This window comes from Schistocerca americana, chromosome 1 (genome assembly GCF_021461395.2).
Source record: "Schistocerca americana isolate TAMUIC-IGC-003095 chromosome 1, iqSchAmer2.1, whole genome shotgun sequence".
NCBI classification, from domain to species: domain Eukaryota; kingdom Metazoa; phylum Arthropoda; class Insecta; order Orthoptera; family Acrididae; genus Schistocerca; species Schistocerca americana.
Genome location: NC_060119.1, coordinates 735,194,546 through 735,218,831, shown reverse-complemented (window position 1 = coordinate 735,218,831; position 24,286 = coordinate 735,194,546). Strand labels below are relative to the sequence as shown.

Below are 24,286 nucleotides of genomic sequence, written 5' to 3'. Positions count from 1 at the left end.
AAACACCTAAATGTATGAGAGAGAGAGAGAGAGAGAGAGAGAGAGAGAGAGAGAGAGAGAGGGGAGGGGGGGGGGGGGGGCAGGGGCAGGGCAGGCACTGTGTGTGTAATATGCAATTATGGAGATGGCTCTTGAAGGAATCATCTTACCTACAGTTGCGTAAAATGCTACTTTCGTACCACTAGAAGTGATGCAGAATTATGTCATCCTTGCATATAACAGTGACCAAGTATCCCACAATTACTTAATACCCAACTTCCACAATGCTGATATGGACGCCACAGATTGTGCTGGTAAAGTTACTGGTTAACCATACAAAGGAAGCATTGACTTTTGTGGAATCACATATACTGGACTCATAAATGTTGAAGCTGATGCAGCAGGTAGATTTTTGTAGTGCAAGATAAAAATGTAACAGGTCTCCAGTATTATTATAATAAAAATAGTGTTGAAAGGTGAATTGTTCACGGAATATTACTACGCAAAGTTAAGTACTCCTGAATTGTAAAGCCAAGCTCGCTCTAACATGTGTATCCTGGTTTCAGTAATTACACTGGTTAAATTCAAAATCTATCCAAGTTAAAAATAGAATTATTCATTTTGATGTGAAATGAACAAATATAATTTTTGAAATGTTTACTTGCAATGTTGGTAATTTCTTTATTGTTACATATAAAGGCTGTCAATACTGAGTGTGCCATATTTTGTTCCTAGAGAAGCCACAGCGTTTACAAAAATATCTCTTGTTGTGCTTCAAGAATCTATCTGCTCAACTTTCTAGCTATTTTCTGCGTCTGCAGTTAAATTTCCACTGCTAAGTAAGAACTAAAACACAAACATTCATTTACCTTCATGGGTGCATATTCATAATCTTAATTTTCTTAAACAAATTTACTTTGTTAACATTTCAGGTTAATTCAACTTTAACATGCCACATACATATGTTAACAGTGCAAGTAACTTTTGCTATACGTGCACAGAAGTGACTTGCTTCTCAATTACGTGAATTTACTCCATCAATACAAACAGCACATTACTATTATTTTTACTGTAAAATAAATGAGGATAAATCCTGGGCACCTAATATTTGCTGTAATACATGGGCCTCAAATCTCTGTTGTTAGTTAAACAAAACGGTAAACTCAGTGCCACTCACAGTACTCATGACATAGTGAGAACCTTCAAACCGTATCAGTGAATGTTGTTTTTGAGTGGGGGTGCCTCTTATTTAAAATGAGATGTCAAGAAATAAGAGGTGGACCACAGCATATCCAAGTTTGACATAAGCTACATGATCAGTACCACATGGAGCAGATCTCTCTTTCCATCCCTCTGTGATGTTATGTCCAAGAATATGATTAAGGTGTGCAGGGTAAATGCAAATAACAGTCTGAGTCTACAGCAAAATCCGGACTATAGATCAGCATCGATCTTGCCCCGTAGACCAAACAAAATTTCTCAAAAACAACTTAATGATTTAATTCATGATCTGGAGTTACCAAAAAGCAAGGTCAAACTTCTTGGCTCCAGGTGTCAGCAGTGGAAACTCCTAGGAAAAAATGTGAAATGCTTGTATATAGACATCGAGCGAGAGATGTAACACCCTTCTTTGAAGTGGAAAACAACCTTTTTGCGTGACATGATGAAAATGGTCTTACAGCATCTTTGAGACTGGAGGATAATCTGAAAGACTGGAGACTTTTCACTGACTCCTCTAAGTGAAGCTTAAAAGCTGTTTTGTAACACAATGGATAAACAGTGACACCTGTGCCTGTACATCAAACCGTACATAGGAAGAAGAGCTATGAAAATGTAAAACTGCTTCTTAAAAATTAAATTATAAAATCTATCAACAGCAGAAATGTGCGGATCTAAAGGTCATTAATATCATACTCAAAATGTGGTTAGGACATACCAAATATTCCTGATTAATTCGTAAGTGGGACAGTAGTGACAGAAAATCACACCACAAACAAAAAATCTGCCTGAAAGGAAAATGATGGAGTCTGGGCAAAAGAATATACACTACACTCCCTTTCCCATGACAAAAATCTTCTTGCCACCTTCACACATGCAATTAGGACTTCGAAGAATGTACTTAAAGTGATGAATCAAGGAGATGCTCTTAAGTACTGAACAGAAAATTCCCAAATTTCAGAGATGATAACACCGAAGAGGGAATCTTCGTTGGACCACAGAGCCGAGAACTATCTAAAGATAGAATTTTTAATAGGGTCACTGAAGGACAAAATGAAGCAGCTCGGCAAGCCTTCAAAAATGTTGTTCACAATTTCTTGGAAAATCGAAGAACTGAAAATTACATTTCAGCTATTAATGAACTTCTGAGGATGTACCACGAGCTAGGTTGTAATAAGTCACTCAAGATCCACTTCTTGAACTCTCATCTTGACTTCTTTCCATGCAATTGTAGGTTGTGAAAAATGCGCATGAAGAGCACTTTCGTCACAACATTTCACTGGTGGGAAGAGGATATCAAGACAACTGGAACTCACCTACACGAGCAGACATGTTGGAATGTTGTAAGAGATGTCTCAGAAGTAGATTACAAACAAAAACAAAACACAGAAACACTCAAGTGAATAACTAAATAGGTAAGAGACCAAGGCAAGATGTTATAAACACGAATGTGTAAATATAAATGATTTTGAACCAAGAGCTAACACACAATTCCTGGCGTCATATTCTCATTTTTCAACCTCAATTTGGTGTGTGTGTGTGTGTGTGTGTGTGTGTGTGTGTGTGTGTGTGTGTGTGTAAAGCTTATGGGCACACAACAGCGATGTTATCAGCGCCCTTACATGCACTGAAACAAATGAATGCGGATAAAATCTCATGCATTCAAACTGACCAAAAACACACACACACACACACACACACACACACACACACACACAATCACACTATATCTAACACGCACTAAAACAACAGACAATTTGGTTGAAACTATTTTTGTAAATGATAGAGCCAATTAACTTTTTTACAGACCACTGTTATTTATGTGAAAAGTGCTTCTGCTATGTGTTCTTACAACCTGTCAAGTAAGAGTGTGGTTGGTATTACACACAGATGGTAAAAGATATCGTCTTAGTTCTTTCACAGTCCAATAGAGGGAAACTTTGTTGTTCTTGCAATGTCCATAAAGCATTAGCTTACTTTGAATCCTTGACTGAGATACACAAGAAAACATACGAGCGCACCTTATGCATTGCATTTTGAGATTGTGTTTCTCTGTAACCACCCCAAAGATCCAAAATTGAGTCATGCCACCGTGTCCAAACATATGGGGAATCAAAGTCATTTGTATAAAAGTTGGTAACACGCTATAAATTGGTTAAAAATGTGGATGATTTTTTGAAGAATGTGGCTCAATCAGTAAATTGACTCCAAATGTGGAAAAAATGAACACAAGCAAAATTCGCTATGAAACTGCTGTCACTGTAAATTTGAGGCATTTGAAGGTCTCTTCCATGCAAATACGGGGAAAACTTGGTTTCAAGCACCCCTCAGAGGTGTCAGCTATTATTGATGCTGCTGCTGACTGGACTTACTATTTACTGTGATTGTATTTTTCTTTTATTCCTATATGACGTTATGTATACATTTTAGTTTGTTGTCGAATACATTTTTTCTATAGATTAATCTCACCACGATTTTACTTAACAGACTGCATTCTTCAATTAGTGAACTAATCTCAATCCTCCGCCTGGACTATATTCTACACTAAAGCAACAAAGAAACTGGTAAGGCATGCGTATTCAAACACAGAGATATGTAAACAGGCAGAATACGGTACTGTGGTCGGCAACGCTTATATAAGACAAGTTTCTGGTGGAGTTGTCAAATTGGTTACTGGTGATGCAATGGCTGGTTATCAAGATTTAAGTGGGTTTAAACGTGGTGTTATAGTCGGCGCACGAGCAGTGGACACAGCATCTCCAAGGTAGCAATGAAATGAGGATTTTCCTATACGACCATTCCACCAGTGTAACGTGAATATCAGGAATCTGGCAAAACATCAAATCTCCGACATCACTGCAGGTGGGAAAAGATCCTGCAAGAATGGGACCAAAGACGACTGAAGAGAATTGTTCTCTGTGACAGAAGAGCAACCCTTCTGCAAATTGCTGCAGAGTTCAATCCTGGCCCATCAACAAGTTTCAGCATGCGAACCATTCAACAAAACATCATCGATGTGGGCTTTTGGAGCCACAGGCCCACTTGTGTACCCTTAATGACTGCACAACACAAAACTTTATGCCTCGCCTCGGCCCATCAACACTGACATTGGACTGTTGATGACTGGAAACATATTGCCTGGTTGGACAAGTCTCGTTTCAAATTGTATCGAGTGGGTGGACATGTATGTCTATGGAGACAACCTCATAATTCACTGGACCCTGCGTGTCAGCAGGGGACTGATCAAGCTGGTGGAAGCTCTGTAATGGTGCATGGAGTGTGCAGCTGGAGTGATATGGAACCCCTGATACGTCTAGATATGGCTCTGACAGGTGACACATACATAAGCATCCTGTCTGATCACCTGCATCCATTCATTCGATTGTGCATTCCTACAGATTTGGGCAATTCCAGCAGGACAATGTGACATCACACACACACACACACACACACACACACACACACACACACACACACACGACTACAGCCTTTGACAGCTGGAGCCACACTCAGAGAAAAAGAGAGAGAGAGAGAGAGAGAGAGAGAGAGAGAGAGAGAGAGAGAGAGAGAGAGAGAGAGAGAGAGAGAGAGTGGGGGGGGCGCATTGAGAGAGTGGGGGGAGGGGCGCATTGTTGAATGGGCAAAGGCCTTGTTAGCTGAAAGCTTATATTGAGAGTGTCTCTCTGTGACTTGGCATCTCCACTATATGGTGATATGCAATTTTCCTTTTCACAATATTGTTATACTCTAACATACGATACAAACTGCAGCATGACATTTCAACCTGTGATTATTGGTGTTTCTATCTGATGCCCCACGGTCTAGTCAACATCATTACTAATTTGGAATGAATGAAACAACAGAAAAGAAGCGGTAGCATCACAACCTCTAATGGGATTAGACCTAGTAAAGCACTGCACAGTTCAAACAGATGTTCAGGTTGACGATTGCTTTACATTCCCGTGTTAATATTATCTTGTACAAAGAACTACCTAATTTTTTGGCAACATACAAAAAGAAAAGTTTTTATATCAATGTCAAACTCCTTGACAACATTTTTGCTGGCTCAAAGATCATTCACTGATCAAAATCCTCAATACCACAATCATTATCAATGGAATTACCTAGGAAAAATACTCACTTAAAAATGGGAAGAGAAACTGAAATAAACTAATATAGACAACAGAAGATCTTTTTATGGAGTCATGTGAACATATTTAAGAGAGAACTACCTCACAAAGATGATCATTTAATAACAAGAAAATTAACTACCAAACAGCAAAGAAAATACATCATTTAAGCACAAGAACTGCAAAAATTGCAGTAGTGTAGATTTGAGTAATGAAGTATAGCACCACTTCACCAAGCAAAAATACTGATAGTGAAGATAAACTGTAGCAAATATTTTACTGATTACTTGTACACAAATATTTTGCAGCTGTAATCCATGTGGAATAATTGCAATATAAAACCATTATTGTGCAACAGCATGCAGCACTTTTATAATTGATATCTCAGTATATATCCAGCTCTGTGGTGATGAATTTCACATAAGGCATGAAGCAGTGGAAAGATTACGGGTAGTTATGAACACATACAGACTGTACCAATGATATCCTTCACAACTTTGTCACAGATTTAATGGCCAGCTAAATTTCATTTCAATGCAATCATTTTTTTTCTAATAATGGGAATGGAAAGAAACTGTAAGTATGCAATGGTTGGAAGCTACATATCGTATATCAAGCAACCAAGCAACTTTATGTAGGCTTCTTGCTGGATGGGTGCACATTTAGTACTCTGGAGACTACACATCACAAAGGCAACAACATATGAAAGTATCAAACACAATTTATGATCCAACAGCAACTATTCCATGCAGAAAAGAACATGAAAAAGTCAAAAACTATAGCCAGTTTAAAACAAGGACTGTACAGGAAAAACCAGAGTTGTCAAAATATTCTACAATGAATAATTCTCCCAAGTAGATCATCAAAGACCTAGGATTCATGTTTTTGTATTATTTAATGTGATTGCTTGTTCAACTTACTACTGAGCAGAGTCAAGAAACTTTCCAGACTGCTTTCTACCAACAATAAAAAAACTCAATTTCTGTAGGCACTACTAGTAAAATACATGTACTTCAGTCTTATCATGGCCATGGTAGTGTGTGTGTGTGTGTGTGTGTGTGTGTGTGTGTGTGTGTGTGTGTACCACTATTGCTAGAAAAAAGCTAGTGGTCAAAAGGTAGTGCGAATGCTGTTTTCTGTTAAGTTTTTCTCTCTGCTGTTCCGCTACAAGTGAAACCTTTTGCAAAGAAAAGTGAAAAATAACAGATAATATGAGCACTGAATTGTGATATGTGGCTAGAGTCACATCAGCCCCCTAAAATGCATAAAGGTGATTTCAAGTAATTATGTGGCCTTTGTATATGACGCAAGTACTGATGATACAACATTCTCAACTGCTGTCAAATCAGTTCCAGTGGTTTTGAAATATACACACATTGTTTAAGGACTACTTCATGCTTTTGTTAATTGTGATTGTATGGTAGGCAGTATAATAAACTGTATGAGACATAATAGTGATCACATATACTGCTGAAATGTAATTATTTGGTTGTCAAAGTTTTATTATGTTCAATGAACTACACTTCAATAAATTGACTACTATTAAGTAACAGCAAAGCTGACCTAAATCCAATACTTTTTTGAACAATGCAGAGTTTTACTACACATGATCCTATTGGAGATAGTATGCTTTTGCCTCCATCTCTCCTTTAAATCTTTTGAACTGACTGCTCACCCACCTACAAGTAGAGAAGTCCAAACCGTTGTGCAACCTGGCTTTTTCGTATTAACAAATTATTGTCATATCAAAGAAGCAATAACAGACCAAAAAATCATAGCACCTACATGAGATTAAAACACACTCCATTAGAGTTGCATTTATTACTCACTAAGCTACTGACCCAATGTAAACATTGTAATGTCATTAGCAAAGGTCCTTAATCAGCTTCTACTTAAGTCTGTTAGTAGGAGATTTCTTTCCTATTTTTTAGTGCAATAGTTAGAGCCAAATTTCTCAATTTTTCCCCTTTAAGGCACACGAAAGTATGATTCAAATTTTCTCGACACCCCTACATGTGATTTTTTCCCTAGACGCAAAAAGCAAACACATGAATTATGTACATTTTTTATTGTGGAATGAGTATGATAAACAAATTTTTCAAATTTAGTACGTAAGACTCTTGAAAAGGAACTTATGGACATAGGCCAGGAAATAAAAGAAACTTACTCTTGCAGGAACATAAAACAAACTCTCATGACACACCTACTATTTATTTGTTAGTTATCAATGTGTTGTGATACGGTGTTTGAGTAATGCTAGAGAGAGAGAGAGAGAGAGAGAGAGAGAGAGAGAGAGAGAGAGAGAGAGAGAGAAGCAAATGACAAATCAAACACAAATTTTTAATGAACTAATATCTGGTCTACAAAATTAAAAGATGGTCACAGCTGATCATTATAGGCTAAGAAATTGTGTACGATTAACATCATGTGTCAATTGAAAAATTTTCATTTACATTGCATGCTAACAAACAGAATTAACACATCTATGAGACTGTTTCCATCCCTCCAGCGACTCTGCTGAAGGGCTGGAAATGCAATGAGTATGTCATACAAATTGCAACATGACCCAGCAGTTCTACACTTGCTGGATTATGTTTAAATAAATTCGTTATCATGGTGTTGCACTGCAGTTAGTCATTAAGGAGTCCTGAACCTGCTGAACACTATGTAGGGAAACACTTGAAATAATGTATGTATTACCTTGTATGATCTGGTCCTACAGGAGTATATTTATAGTCTGCTTGAAGTCGATTCATCTGCAAAAACTGATGAAGTTTTGATTTTGCATTTTCCAGAGTCCAGTTCCCATGTATGCTGGCATTGACATCCAATTCCTCGGCCTGTGACATACAAATATGGTTTTCAGCACTATTCAATGCAATAAGTTTTCCAACAAATATACCTAACAATAAAAATAAAAATATTATTTACATAATTTAAAAACTGATGACTTAAAAGCTGGCAAATAAAACATTTCCCGAAGCCATTAAAGTGTAAAATTCTAACATTAAACATTATTTCAGTATTTTTTCATTGCTTAAGTGTGCTGGGCAGATAAATACCAGTATCTTATCTGCATGAAAGTTATAACATCTCATTTTCATGTTTTAAAAGGGCTCTTAATGTTTTTTTTTATCTCACTGTCAGTAATGGAAAAAGAATGCAGAAAGATTCAGTAATGTTCAAAGTATGTATAAATGTTTACGTAATTTGTTACTTTTGTATTTCATTAGAGATGAAAACAAGAACAGAGCGGCACACGAGATGACATCATCTGACTAGCAACAGAGCCACCTAAAGTAGGGAAAAGTGAGCTGTAATTACGGTAGCCTCCAAGTTTCAGAGAATAATTCATCCTGCTATGAAAAGAAAAATAACAATAATAATAAAGCTGCCCTCAAACATCACTGTAAATGCTTATGAAATTATGTCTGCCATTGTAAAGAGGAAAAAAAAGTGTTGTTCCTTTGTTTAGTAACACAAAGAGTTGGCTTTTATCTGCCATCCAGAACTGGCACATGTTCAGAAAGCAGCTGCATTTTAGGACAAATTATACCAAATAACAGCATTTTTCCAAGCCCAAGTTAAGTGGATAACACAAGAGAAATTTCATTTGAACAAGAGTCATGTTGCTTGAAAAGAGAGTAGCCGGATCAAAGTTGAAATGTAACAGATACGAGGGCTATCCACAAAGTACATTACGTTTTGGAATTAATAATAAATAAAGTATAGGAAATTTTTTTTATTATATACAGATGAAAGCCACACTTAAATACTACTTTTCTACATAGTTGCCATTTAAATTAAGGCACTTATCGTAGCGATGGATGAGCTTGGAAATTACTCCGTCGTAAAATTCGGCCGCCTGCACCTTCAACCATGTGGTTACCTCTTTTGGGACAGAAAAGGTGTGATTTTTGTGGATTTCCTGGAAAGAGGCACTACAATAAACTCTCAAAGGTATTGCCAAACTCTGCACAACCTCAGAAGAGCAATACAAAACAAGCGCAGGGGTAAGTTGGGCTCAAAGATCTTGCAGATTCACGACAACGCCCGGGTCCACACAGCAAATGCCACTCGTGAAGTTCTCGAATCTTTTACGTGGGAGTTGTTTCCTTATCAGCCGTACAGTCCCGACCTGGCACCGAGCGACTTCCACTTATTCCCAACAATGAAGAAGTGGTTGGCTACGCAGCATTTTGATGACGACGCACAGCTTCAAGAAGAGATAACCACGTGGTTGAAGGCGCAGGCGGCCGAATTTTACGACGAAGGAATTTCCAAGCTTATCCATCGCTACGATAAGTGCCTTAATTTAAATGGCAACTATGTAGAAAAGTAGTATGTAAGTGTGGCTTTCATCTGTATATAATAAAAAAATTTCCAATACTTTATTTATTTTTAATTCCAAAACGTAATGTACTCTGTGGATAGCCCTCGTATAATTTTTGTTTAGTAGGGCAAAAGTAGTGCTCTGAATAGTATACTGTTATTATCCAGTTGAATAATATACTTTTATTATTCATTTGAATAGAATACTTTTATTATTCATTTTTCAGAAAAAATCTAGTTGAAGACTGTAGCTAAAATGAAAAGGAACTGTATTTCAACTTGTGCAGCCAAATTTATATGTTTTGTTTGGGGAGGGGTGGGATGGGGGAATACTGTGTTGCCATGGTAGTTTGAATTCCCAAGAAACATAAAATTAGCTGGCAAATATCAATAGTGTGGCTCTATTCGAATTATTAATGATTTGAATAATTTTAAATTGAGAGCCTACATCATAAAATAAACAACGAGAAGAATAAAAGAAAGATCCACAAATTAATATTGAGAAGAAAGAAAGAAAGAGTAAACAAAGTAAACCTGAGTTCGAATATCCATAAAACGATCTGTAACTGCAGGCACTGTGATTTTTAAAGTTCGCAACCAAACTGATATTAATCACCAAAGTTAAAATATTCTTACACTGTGATTCATAATTACAGTGCTGGAACTTTTGTCTACAGTTAGGATGATTGGGTCAGGATCTATTTTCAGGCTGTGTATGACTGTTCTTTCTTGTACTGAAAGGTTGGCATTCTTATGAAGTGACTAACAGAACTGAAATGATCGTAGACTGCCAGTAATTTGGAGTCTCGCGCGTCGAAAGCGAGTGCGCTGGCATGAGATGGCCAGGGCGTGCATCCTGATGCCATCTCTTGGCGAAACCTGGAATTAGTGCGAGCTGAGGCCAGCGAGAACGAGCAAAAAAGCATTGCCACGCTATCTGTCAGCCAACACACTACCGTATTTACTCGAATCTAAGACGCACATTTTTTCCGGTTTTTGTAATCCAAAAAACCGCCTGCGGCTTAGAATTGAGTGCAAAGTAAGCGAAAGTTCTGAAAAATGTTGGTAGGTGCCGCCACACCTAACTTCTGCCGTCGAATATATGTAGCGCTACACAGGCATGCTTTGCAAGCACAAAGATAAATACTGGCGCCAAAACCTCTGCATCGGTAAAAAAAAATATGAAGGTGGAAGACGAGCTTTTTTCTCCGCCCCGAGTATCGACCACTGCATTTTCATACATTATCCAAAGAAGTAAATACAAATTCTGTATTGTCCATCTTCGAACGTAGCAGCATTTCAATGTACTACGAAAATCCGACTGGCAAGACCGTTTGGGATGTTTGTCAATATGGCCAACTTTACGTTCTGAATTGTTTCCTACCTGTGAGAAGAGATGGTTGCTAATAGGAAATTTTATGAATTGTGAAGCACATGCAGTATTCTCTTCACCATAAGAATAATACGAATATAAACATTTTGCCATGTATTCTTTCGTGTTTGCTGCTATCTCATTTAAATCCTGTCTGCCTAATAAGCTACGAAACTATAGTAGAGTGAGACAACATCAAACGTGGAAGAATATACATATCATGTCATGTTTATATTCATATTATTCTTATGCCTAATAGTGATACAGCCAGAAATGAAGCACGGCAATTGACAAGATTTTTAAATCTGAGATGACACTAATTCCTGTGTAGAATGTAATGTACTAAAGAGGCGTTTGCAAAGATTTTCAAACAGAGAAAAATTTTCTCTGAACTCATTCAGAACATCTTCTATCATATGCAGTCTATTACTTGGTTCTTGTTGATCATTATCAAAGAAAGCAGCAGTGTAAGTAACAACAAATAGCAGTCTCTTGCCATTGTTTCGCTCATGAGACAATTCCTCTCTTTTTTTTATTGTAAGCGGCGGTAGTGCGCACACAAAGTAGGGGACTGCCTATAGGGGCGATGTACAGCGGGGACTTCGTGTGCCCCAGGACCGCTACGGTAGCTGGGAAGGCCCTATGGGAACCCTGAAACGTGACGGCTAACGGGGCTCTGGTGAAGCTGCGATAGGCCTAGCAAGCCAGTAGTGGATAAATCAACTGCTTTCAAAAAGGGAACATGCCTCGGATCACGGAACGGATTTAAAGGAAACCGACCAAGCAATGGAAAAGGATTATGAGATGGTTTACGACTGGGCACCTTAAACATAAGGACTCTAACTGGGAAGTTAGAAGAAATTGTAGAAATGATGGAAAGGAGGAAATTGGACATCTTGGGACTTGCTGAGACTAGGTGGAGAGGAGTTGGTGAAAAACCACTAAGTAAAGGATGTAAACTGTACTGGATAGGGAATGAGAGGGGAAGAAATGGAGTGCAATAGTGGTCAGAGAGGGTCTGCAGGAGGAGGTGGAAGGTACCAATGATCGAATGATAAAAGCCAGAGTACGAGTGAAAGGAAAAAGCATTGAAATCATCCAAGCATATGCCCCACAGGTGGGGTGTACAAAAAAGGAGAAGGAGAAATTTGAAGATGACATGCAAAAGCAGCTAAATGGAGGTAATCAGATTATAATAGGGGACCTCAATGCACATGTTGGCACAGACAGGAAAGGATTCGAGGAGATAATGGGACCAGAGGGCTGGGGGAACCGAAATAGAGAAGGAAAATTGTTGCTGGAATTCTGCAAGAGGAATGTGCTGGCGATCGCAGATTCCTGGTACAAGACGAGAAGTAGCCACAAAATAACTTGGTACAGTGGAGACTGGTCCCAAACTTCAGTAGTAGACTATGTACTAGTGGATAGGCAGATGATGAGCAGCCTCACAGATGTTAAGGTCATTCCATCTGAGGCCTTAGACAGTGACCATCGGCTGTTGGTAGCCACCCTGAGAGAGAAAAAAGATATGGACAACAGACATACAGGAGAAAAGGTTGAAGACATGGATGCTGAAAGAGGATGAACGGAGGACCCAGTACCAGACACTGACCAGGAAGAAGCTGCCAAACGAAGATCAGAGAACAGTGGAAGAAGAATGGGGAGATTTTAAGAGGGCTCTAGTTGAGGCAGCTGAGACTGTGTGTGGAAGAACTAGCACAAAGAGGAGAAGTAAGGAAACCCCATGGTGGAACAACATATGTAAAGAGGCAGTACTTCGAAAGAACAAAGCCTTCAGAGAATGGTTCCAGACCCGAACAGAGGAAGCTAGGGTAAAATATAAGGGAAGCAAGAAAGCGGCACAGACCATAGTAAGGGCGGAGAAGAAGAAGTGGATGGAAAAATGGACAAGAATGTTAGAAGAGGACAGTGAAGGGAACAAAAAAGTACTTTACACCATGGTAAGAAATAAGAGGAACGACAGAAGCGAGTGCCTGAGGATCATGGATAATAATGGAAGAGTTGCGGAGGAAATGCATGAGCTCAAAAAGATTTGGAAGGAGTACTTTGAAGATCTGTTGAATGCCGTCAAGCGAGTAACTAACAGCGATGGAGAGCCTAAGGCAGCAGATGATTATAATAGTGGGGAAATTGATAATCTAACTTGGAATGAAGTGGAAGAAGCCATAAAGAGGATGAAAGGGGGCAAGGCACCAGGTTGGGACGAAGTAACAGTGGATATGATACGAGCAGCAGGAGAAGTAGGAACCCAGTGGCTATACAGAGTGCTGAGGGTGGTGTGGAAGGAGAACAGAATTCCTGAGGATTGGAAGAAAGGAATTATAGTCCCGATCTTCAAGAAAGGGGATAAAAGGAGATGTGAGAACTACAGAGGAATCACCCTGCTATGCCACTGTGGAAAAATCTATGAAAAGATCCTGGAGAAGAGAATAAGAAGCAGTATTGAAAGTAGACTGCAAGGGGAGCAGTATGGTTTCAGACCGGGAAGATCAACAATGGACCTCATATTTGCGGTAAGGCAACTGCAGGAAAGGCACTATGAGTACGGGAAGGACTTAATCATGGCCTTTTTAGATATTGAGAAGGCGTATGACAGTATCTATAGGGACAAGCTCTGGGATGTGCTGAACGCAAAAGGGATAGATGAAGAGATAACACGAAAAGTCAGAAAAATGTATGAGGGAAGTGAGAGTTGTGTGAAAGTGGGGAGGGAACGTACTGCATGGTTCAAGCTGGAAAATGGGCTGCGACAGGGAAGTGCACTTTCGCCTTTATTGTTTATTATTGTTATGGATGAAATCCTACAGCAAGTATCAGATGCAATTGGAGATCATAAAATGAAAGCAGTGCTTTTTGCCGATGACCTGATGTTATGGGGAAATTGCGAGAAGGAGGTGCAAGAGCAGTTAGATGTATGGGAGGCAACGGCAGCACAATATGGAATGCATTTCTCTGCAAAGAAAAGTGAAATAATTGTCACAACAAGGAAGAAGAATAGGCCAAATGTGGATATAACTTGTGGAGGGGAAAAACTACAAGTGGTAGAGAACTTCAAGTACCTGGGAAGCATGATTGAAAGTAAGGGGGGAAACGCAATGGAAATAAATGAAAGGTGCAGAAAAGCAGGGCAGTTCTTCAAATGCATTAGGGGGCTTATTTGGAGCAAGGAGGTGCCACAGAAATCCAAGGGAATTATATACCGAACCTACTTTGTCCCCATATTGGCATACGGAAGTGAGACATGGGTAATGCACAAAAGCGACAAAAGTGGAATATAAGCTAGTGAAATGAAGTTCCAGAGGAGCAGGTTGAGTGTAACAAGACGAGACAGATTGCGAAATGTGTATGTGAGGGAAAGACTAAAGGAGGAACCAGTACAGGACAGGATAGAAAAATCAAGACTGCAGTGGTATGGACACATGAAGAGAATGGATGAGGGAAGAATTCCAAAGAGGATGTTTGATCTGCAACTGGAGGGGAAGAGGCCCAGGGGAAGACCAAGAGATAGATGGGTGAAGGGAGTGAAGGAATGTGTGACGAGAAGAGGAGAGAACTGGACGAAGGTGGAAGAGGGGGAATGGTGGAAAGACAGAACACGATGGAGAGGCTTGTGTTCCCGACAGACCCAGCCAGTGGCTGGAAACTGTCCAAGATGATGATGATGGTAGCGCGCACAAAAGCAAGCCATGCCGCGAGCGGCGACAGGCCGTAAACACTCATTATCAGAATGCGACAAACAATGCATGACACAGTACAGTAATGCATTTTCAGCTTAGAGTGACAAACACCTATAATAAAGACAACGGCACTTATCAGATCGAAGAAAAATAAGCAATCAATTCAAACCAGATGAAGCATGTGAAAAAGGAAGGGTACCCGTAAAAATACAGATGGAGCGCCTGACGCATAGCAATGGCTACCTGGTAAAGCTTAACTGCTAAGCTTACGACTCTAAGCAAACTACTGTAGCTCCATCGTCATTCGTTCGACCTAAATTGTGTGTCATATTACAATGGACCAACTTTGTTTCGATTTGGAGGTGTGGCCTAAAACTTTTCTCTCCCCTTGAATTTCGAGTCTCAAATTTCAGGTGCGGCATAGATTCGGGAAAATATTTTTTCCTTGATTTCGAGTCTCATTTTTCAGGTGCGGCTTAGATTCGAGTAAGTACGGTAAGCTCTCAGACTCAAATGTATTCTTTTTGTTGTTAATTGTAAGTTATTACTGTATAATTTAATGTTGTTAAGCACTAGTTGGTGAATCATTACGACTGGTATTAACTCCAGGGTAATAGATATAATTTGCTTAAACACTAAATGATTTTGATAAATTTGTGGAAGGGTAAACCGTAGTCACCACTTTATAGTTGACTTAAATTTTTCTGAGTAACTTTTCAAGCAACTTTTCTTAAATAATTCTATATTAACTGTTCCAAGAGTAATATCCAAAATCATTACATAATATTGAAAGATAGAATTTTGCTAAGCCAAGCTGTATAAATTTCCATGGTAGTAATTATCAAGTCAACAAGCAGAAATTGAAAGAGTATTTGCTTTGTTGATTCATCTTGACTGATCAGTAATAGAAATATTCAAAATTAAGTTTAAATTTAACTCAAGCCGTTTCACTTTGAAACTAGCACAAAATTGATTTATTCTTTTGCTCCTTCAGAGCTGGCGACCATAGTTTTATATATTTTCAGGAGGCTTTGACGGTAAGTCTGCTGCTCTCGTCGTGCTGGAAGGATTACCCACTGCTGCTAGCAGTGATCATTGGATACTGAAGCTCACTACAAAGTTAAGTGGGTCAGGTAGGCAGTGTTTCCATGTGAACTGTAGGGCGCTGTAGGCCGTGGATCAAACACATTCAATCATCACAGCTCTTTGGGTCATAGTCTGGTTAGAAGTGTGCTTTAATCCTTAGGTAAATACTGGCAAGTAACGGTCGAAAAGTACACGCAAGTGAATTTAGAGGTTCGCCGATGACATTGTAATTCTGTCAGAGACAGCAAAGGACTTGGAAGAGCAGTTGAACGGAATGGACAGTGTCTTGAAAGGAGGGTATAAGATAGACATCAACAAAATCAAAACGAGGATAATGGAATGTAGTCGAATTAAGTCGGGTGATGCTGAGGGAATTAGATTAGAAAATGAGACACTTAAAGTAGTAAAGGAGTTTTGCTATTTGGGGAGCAAAATAACTGATGATGGTTGAAGTAGAGAGGATATAAAATGTAGACTGGCAATGGCAAGAAAAGCGTTTCTGGAGAAGAAAAATTTGTTAACATCGAGTATAGATTTAAATGTCAGGATGCCGTTTCTGAAAGTATTTGTATGGAGTGTAGCCATGTATGGAAGTGAAACATGGACGATAAATAGTTTAGACAGGAAGAGAATAGAAGCTTTCGAAATGCGGTGCTACAGAAGAATGCTGAAGATTAGATGGGTAGATCACGTAACTAATGAGGAGGTACTGAATAGAATTGGGGAGAAGAGGAGCTTGTGGCACAACTTGACTAGAAGAAGGGATCGGTTGGTAGGACATGTTATGAGACATCGAAGGATCACCAATTTAGTATTGGAGGGCAGCGTGGAGGGTGAAAATCGTAGAGGGAGACCAAGAGATGACTACACTAAGCAGATTCAGAAGGATGTAGGCTGCAGTAGGTACTGGGAGATGATGAAGCTTGCACAGGATAGAGTAGCGTGGAGAGCTGCATCAAACCAGTCTCAGGACTGAAGACCACAACAACAACAGCAAGGTCCAAGTGGCACATAGTTAATGTTGCACAATGGCGAGGGTAGTAGCAGAGTAAAAGTGAACTGAGAGTGTGGCAGCTCTGCTGTATTCAAATATTAACAACTTGAATTCACTACTATCTCTTACCATTAGGACCATGCTAATTACTGTTAATACACTTAGCAATAAGCACAAAAGCTTGATAGCTACAAGTCAGTATTTGTGACATACATACAGAATTAGGAAGCGGGTCATTCTGCAGAAAGCTGGAGCAGACGTCCATTGTGGCAGGTATGGCACCGGGGAAAAGGGAAATTACGTAGGAAATGTGCAAATGAAAGAATTAGGTGGTTGTGAGGGAAGCTGGATAACAGAGAAAGACATGTAAAAATACGTACAGGCATGCAGAAATATGTACAAATACATAAAAATGCACAAATATGTAAGAACACGCACAAATATGCCAAATATTCCAAGAACTTCCTCCACTGAATCTCCACCCCTTCACTCCCTGGACACCAACACTGTTCATGCTCACAATGTTGAACAATACCTCTGCCAATGTCCTTCAGACTCCAAAGCCACTACATCATTTCTCACGTACACCATACTGTATTGCCATGGGCACCCTACAGCAATCCCTCCTATACCAACCTATTTATGGGCCATCTAGAGAAAATCTTCCTACCCTCCCCAAACCCCAAACCCCCAATCTTGTTCAGGTCTACTGGTATCTTCGTGATCTGGACTCAAGGAAAAGACATCTTATCTGCATTCCTTCACAACCACAACATCTGCTCTCCCATCCGATTCACCTAGTTCTCCTCAACCCAGTGTGCCCCCTTCCAGGATGTTGACCATCTCCACTCTGATGGCTCCATTCACAGCTTTGTCCACATTAAACCCACCAACCATCAACAGTAACTGGACTGTGGCAGCTTCCATTCCTTCCATACCAAAGAAGTCCCGCCCATACAGTCTGTCCACCTAGGGACAATAAATCTGCAGTGACAAAAACTCCCTCACCCAATATGCTGAAGGTCTCGCCAAGGCCTTCACAGACAGGCACTATACCCCAGATCTAGTCCACAAACATAGTCCCCACACACCGCCAAGAACCAGCCACAAAGGAGCGCCCCCTATGACACAATGTAACACACCACACTGAAACAACTGAACCACACACTTCATCAGGGCTTTGATTTACATGGGGGATATTTGCCAAAGAAACTTACCGCCTCCCCTAAAGTGGTCTTCCATTGCCCAAGCAGCCTCCATAACATCCTAGTCCATTGCTACACCACCCCCAATCCCAACTCATTGCCACAAGGATCATATCCCTATGGAAGACCAACGTGCAAGACCTGCACAATCTATCCACCCAGCACTTCCTATTCCAGTCCTGACACAATCTTCCTAGTTTATTATTTAAATTTCACAGATTCATAAAAAGAACTACAAATAAATTTTAACATTTCGAACCCCATCACCGGCCGTGCCACATGTAAAGCCATATCATATACCAGATCCGCTGCTATCGTTGCACAGCTTTTTGTACTGAAGAGACTAGCAATAAGCCGTCCACCAGGATGAATGGCCATTGCTGAACTGTGGCCAAATGCAAAGTGGACCAACTTGTGGTTCAACATGCAGCTAACTGCAACATGCTTGATTTCCATGGCTGCTTCTCAACCCAGGCCATCTGCATCCTCCCCTCCACTACCAGCTTTTCTGAACTGTGCAGACAGGACTGATCCTTATGACACATCCCTGTACCTGAAATTATCCCAGCTGCAACCTAGAGTAACCTACAATCCCCATCATTTCCATCCAATAGTTTCCACCCCCTCTGTCCTATCACCTCCTCCCAATTCATGTCCCCTCACCCTCATTGTACATTGCTCCCTTCCAACACATCCGTCGATCTTTCACCCTTCTGTGCTCCTCACTTTTACCACTCCCTTCCCCCTCCCAGTGTTGCATCTGGTGTAGCTGTCCTTGATCTTGAACTTTCTGTGAAATATTGTCAATGATGTGTTAATCCAGGGTCTTAGCAATTTTGTTCTTCCATAGTATTGTATACAACAAGAATGACAGTACTATTTGGCTATGACGTTACACTGTTATCTCCACACAATCATTACTGTCACCAGTTTCACACAGGTGCTGTAGGTGTGTTGGGGTGCACAACTGGTGGTGGTGATGGAGTTTACAGAACATGTTTGGCGACACTGTGTCTGGCAGGTCGCTTGTATTTGAGTACACAATGACCTGATAGGCTAACTTCAATGCTAATTAACTCTGAAATGGTGCAACACACCACATTTTTTTTCTTAACAATTACTTCTCAACACAACCAGGCCTGCAACACTCATCAGCTTTTAAGACTGTTTCTGATCACCCAGTATATATTCACATGGCATGTCTTGTGATTATTGATTTATCAATAACTTTTGATTGCACCACTCTATATGCTCCTTAGTTTTATTCCTATTTGTTTTTGTAGGGGCAACAGTCTGGATGATTGACTGATCTGGCCTTGTAACACTAACCAAAATGGCCTTGCTGTGCTGGTACTGCAAACGGCTGAAAGCAAGGGGAAACTACAGCCGTTATTTTTCCTAAGGGCATGCAGCTTTACTGTATGGTTAAATGATGATTGCGTCCTCTTGGAGAAAATATTCCGGAGGTAAAATAGTCCCCCATTCGGATCTCCGGGTGGGGACTACTCAGGACCACGTCATCATGAGAAAGAAAACTGGTGTTCTACAAATCGGAGTGTGGAATGTCAGATCCCTTAATCAGGCAGGTAGGTTAGAAAATTTAAAAAGGGAAACGGATAGGTTAAAGTTGGATATAGTGGGAATTCATGAAGTTCGGTGGTAGGAGGAATAAGAGTTCTGGTCAGGTGAATACAGGGTTATAAATACAAAGTCAAATAGGGGTAATGCAGGAGTAGGTTTAATAATGAATAAAAAAATATGAATGCGGGTACGCTGCTACAAACAGCATAGTGAACGCATTATTGTAGCCAAGATAGATATGAAGCCCACACCTACCATAGTATTACAAGTATATATGAGAACTAGCTCCGCAGATGACGAAGAGATTGATGAAACGTATAATGAGATAAAAGAAATTATTCAGATACTGAAGGAAGACGAAAATTTAGTAGCCATGGGTGACTGGAATTCGGTAGTAGGAAAAGGAAGAAAAGGAAATGTAGTAGGTGAATATGGAACGACGGTAAGGAATGAAAGAGGAAGCCGCCTGGTAGAATTTTGCACACAGCAGAACTTAATCATAGCTAACACTTTGTTCGAGAATCATGAAAGAAGTTTGCATACATGGAAGAGGCCTGGAGATACAAGTAGGTTTCAGATAGATTATATAATGGTAAGACAGAGATTTAGGAACCAGGTTTTAAATTGTAAGACATTTCCAGGGGCAGATGTGGACTCTGACCACAATCTTTTGGTCACGAACTGCAGATTAAAAGTGACGAAACTGTAAAAAGGTGGGAATTTAAGGAGATGGGACCTGCATAAACTCACAGAACTAGAGGCATTGCTTTGAGAGATGAAATAGTGAAGGCAGCAGAGTATCAACTCGGTAAAAAGACGAGGGCTAGTAGAAATCCTTGGGTAGCAGAAAATATATCGAATTTAATTGATGAAAGGAGACAATATAAAAATGCAGTAAATGAAGGAGAGAAAAAGGAATACAAACACTCAAAAATGTAATCGACAGGAAGTGCAAAATGGCTAAGCAGGGATGGCTATAGGACACACGTAAGGATGTAGAGACATGTATCACTAGGGTAAGATAGACACTGCCTACAGGAAAATTAAAGAGACCTTTGGAGAAAAGAGAACCACTTGCATGAATATCAAGAGCTCAGACGGAAACCCAGTTCTAAGCAAAGAAGGGAAAGCAGAAAGGTGGAAGGAGTATATAGAGGGTCTATACAAGGGCGATGTACGAGGGCTATCCACAAAGTACATTACGTTTTGGAATTAAAAATAAATAAAGTTCGGAAAATTTTTTATCACATATAGATGAAAGCCACACTTAAATACTACTTTTCTACATAGTTGCCATTTAATTTAAGGCACTTATCGTAGCGATGGATGAGCCTGGAAATTCCTTCGCTGTAAAATTCGGCCGCCTGCGCCTTCAACCACGTGGATACCTCTTCTTGAAGCTGTGCGTCGTCATCAAAACGCTGCATAGCCAACCACTTCTTCACTGAAACTTCCTGGCAGATTAAAACTGTGTGCCCGACCGAGACTCGAACTCGGGACCTTTGCCTTTCGTGGGCAAGTGCTCTACCATCTGAGCTACCGAAGCACGACTCACGCCCGGTCCTCACAGCTTTACTTCTGCCAGTATCCGTCTCCTACCTTCCAAACTTTACAGAAGCTCTCCTGCGACCTTGCAGAACTAGCACTCCTGAAAGAAAGGATACTGCGGAGACATGGCTTAGCCACAGACAGCCTGGGGGATGTTTCCAGAATGAGATTTTCACTCTGCAGCGGAGTGTGTGCTGATATGAAACTTCCTGGCAGATTAAAACTGTGTGCCCGACCGAGACTCGAACTCGGGACCTTTGCCTTTCGCAGGCAAGTGCTCTACCATCTGAGACACCGAAGCACGACTCACGCCCGGTACTCACAGCTTTATTTCTGCCAGTATCCGTCTCCTACCTTCCAAACTTTATAGAAGCTCTCCTGCGACCTTGCAGAACTAGCACTCCTGAAAGAAGTAAACTTCTGTAAAGTTTGGAAGGTAGGAGATGGATACTGGCAGAAGTAAAGCTGTGAGTACCGCGCGTGAGTCGTGCTTCGGTAGCTCAGATGGTAGAGCACTTGCCGGTGAAAGGCAAAGGTCCGGAGTTCGAGTCTCGGTCGGGCACACAGTTTTAATCTGCCAGGAAGTTTCATATCAGCGCACACTCCGCTGCAGAGTGAAAATCTCATTCTGGAAACATCCCCCAGGCTGTGGCTAAGCCATGTCTCCGCAGTATCCTTTCTTTCAGGAGTGCTAGAACTGCAAGGTCGCAGGAGAGCTTCAGTAAAGTTTGGAAGGTAGGAGACGGATATGGCAGAAGTAAAGCTGTGAGGACCGGGCGTGAGTCGTGCTTCGGTAGCTCAGATGGTAGAGCACTTGCCCACGAAAGGCAAAGGTCCCGAGTTCGAGTCTCGGTCGGGCACACAGTTTTAATCTGCCAGGAAGTTTCATATCAGCGCACACTCCGCTGCAGAGTGAAAATCTCATTCTGGAAACATACCCCAGGCTGTGGCTAAGCCATGTCTCCGCAGTATCCTTTCTTTCAGGAGTGCTAGTTCTGCAAGGTTGCAGGAGAGCTTCTGTAAAGTTTGGAAGGTAGGAGATGGATACTGGCAGAAGTAAAGCTGTGAGGACCGGGCATGAGTCGTAATTCGGTAGCTCAGATGGTAGAGCACTTGCCCGCGAAAGGCAAAGGTCCCGAGTTCGAGTCTCGGTCGGGCACACAGTTTTAATCTGCCAGGAAGTTTCATATCAGCGCACACTCCACTGCAGAGTGAAAATCTCATTCTGGCACTTCTTCATTGCTGGGAATAAGTGGAAGTCGCTCAGTGCCAGGTCGGGACTGTACGGAGGATGAGGAAACAACTCCCACTTAAAAGATTCGAGAACTTCACGAGTGGCATTTGCCGTGTGAGCCCGGGCATTGTAGTGAATCAGCAAGATCTTTGAGCCCAACTTTCCCCTGCGCTTCCAGGAAATCCACAAAAATCACACCTTTTCTGTCCCAAAAGACAGTCGCCATCACCTTCCTTGCCGACATTGTCTGCACGCATTTCTTGGGTTTTTGGGGGGAATTTGTGTGTCCCCACTGCATTGACTGCAATTTTGTCTCGCAGTTCACATGCTTAACCCATGTTTCGTCACCAGTAACGATGCGATCGAGTAATGAGTCGCCATCTTTCTCGTAAGTGTCCAAAAACTTTAACGCTGCAGCCATTCGCTGATTTTTGTGAATCTCTGTCAAGATTTTTGGTATCCATCTTGCACAAAACTTGTGGTAACCAAGCTTTTCGGTAATGATTTCGTGCAACAAACTTCGTGAAATTTGTGGAAAACTCATAGAGAGTTCCGTTATTGTGAAATTACGGTTTTCACGGACTGAGGCATCGACTTTTTCGACAAGTTCGGCAGTCACTATGCTGGGTGTTCCACTTCGCTCCTTGTCGTGAACGTTAGTTCGGCCATTTTTAAATTTTATGACCCATTGACGGACTCCACCTTCGGTGATTATGTTGTCCCCATACACTTCACAAAGCAGCTGATAGATTTCTATCGGTGTACAGTTTTTTGCAGTCAGAAACCTTATTACAGCACGCACTTCACACTTCACGACATTTTCAATTAATGCTGACATTTCAAACTGTCACAGAAACTCAACAGAGTACAGCACGAACCTCTCACTAGCACGGCAGGATGCCGACTGAGCGGCAGAATGCCATGACACCAAGATGGCCGCACTAGCTCCGCCCCTAACGGACACAAACGAAAACAAAATGTAGTTTGTGGATAGCCCTCGTGCTTGAGGACAATATTATAGAAATGGAAGAGAATGTAGATGAAGATGAAATAGAAGATATGATACTGCGTGAAAAGTTTGACAGAGCACTGAAAAACCTAGTCGAAACAAGGCCCAGGGAGTAGACAACATTCCATTAGAACTACTGATAGCCTTGGGAGAGCCAGTCCTGACAAAACTCTACCATCTGGTGAGCAAGATGTATTAGATAGGTGAAATAGCCTCAGACTTCAAGAAGAATATAATAATTCCAATCCCAAAGGAAGCAGGTGTTGACAGATGTGAAAATTACCCAACCATCAGTTTAAGAAGTCACAGCTGTAAAATACTAACACGAATTCTTTACAGACGAATGGAAAAACTGGTAGAAGCCGACCTCGGGGAAGATCAGTTTGGATTCCGTAGAAATATTGGGACACGAGAGGCAATACTGACCTTACGACTTATCTTAGAAGAAAGGTTAAGGAAAGACAAACCTACATTTCTAGCATTTGTAGACTTAGAGAAAGCTTTTGACAATGTTGACTAGAGTACTCTCTTTCAAATTCTAAAGGTGGCAGGGGTAAAATACAGGGAGCGAAAGGCTATTTACAATTTGTACAGAAACCAGATGGCAGTTATGAGTCGAGGGACATGAAAGTGGTTGCGAAGGGAGTGAGACAGGGTTGTAGTCTAGGCCTGATGTTATTCAATCTGTATATTGAGAAAGCAGTAAAGGAAACAAAAGAAAAATTTGGAGTAGGAATTGAAATCCATGGAGAAGAAATAAAAACTTTGAGGTTCGCCGATGACATAATTCTGCCAGCGACAGCAAAGGACCTGGAAGAGCAGTTGAATGGAATGGACAGTGTCTTCAAAGGTGGTGGTGCTGAGGGACTTAGATTAGGAAATGAGACACTTAAAGTAGTA

General features: G+C 40.7%; 1 protein-coding gene across 2 annotated transcripts in view; it reads right to left on the bottom strand.

Moving 5' to 3' along the window:
• LOC124610662 (dosage compensation regulator) overlaps positions 1-24,286 on the bottom strand; it is a 184,718-nt gene that overhangs the window by 108,798 nt on the left and 51,634 nt on the right. For both annotated transcript variants that reach the window (XM_047140176.1, XM_047140175.1), the window contains one exon: positions 8,028-8,167. In XM_047140176.1, coding sequence (XP_046996132.1) covers positions 8,028-8,167 — 140 coding nt within the window. The remainder of the gene's footprint in view (positions 1-8,027; positions 8,168-24,286) is intronic.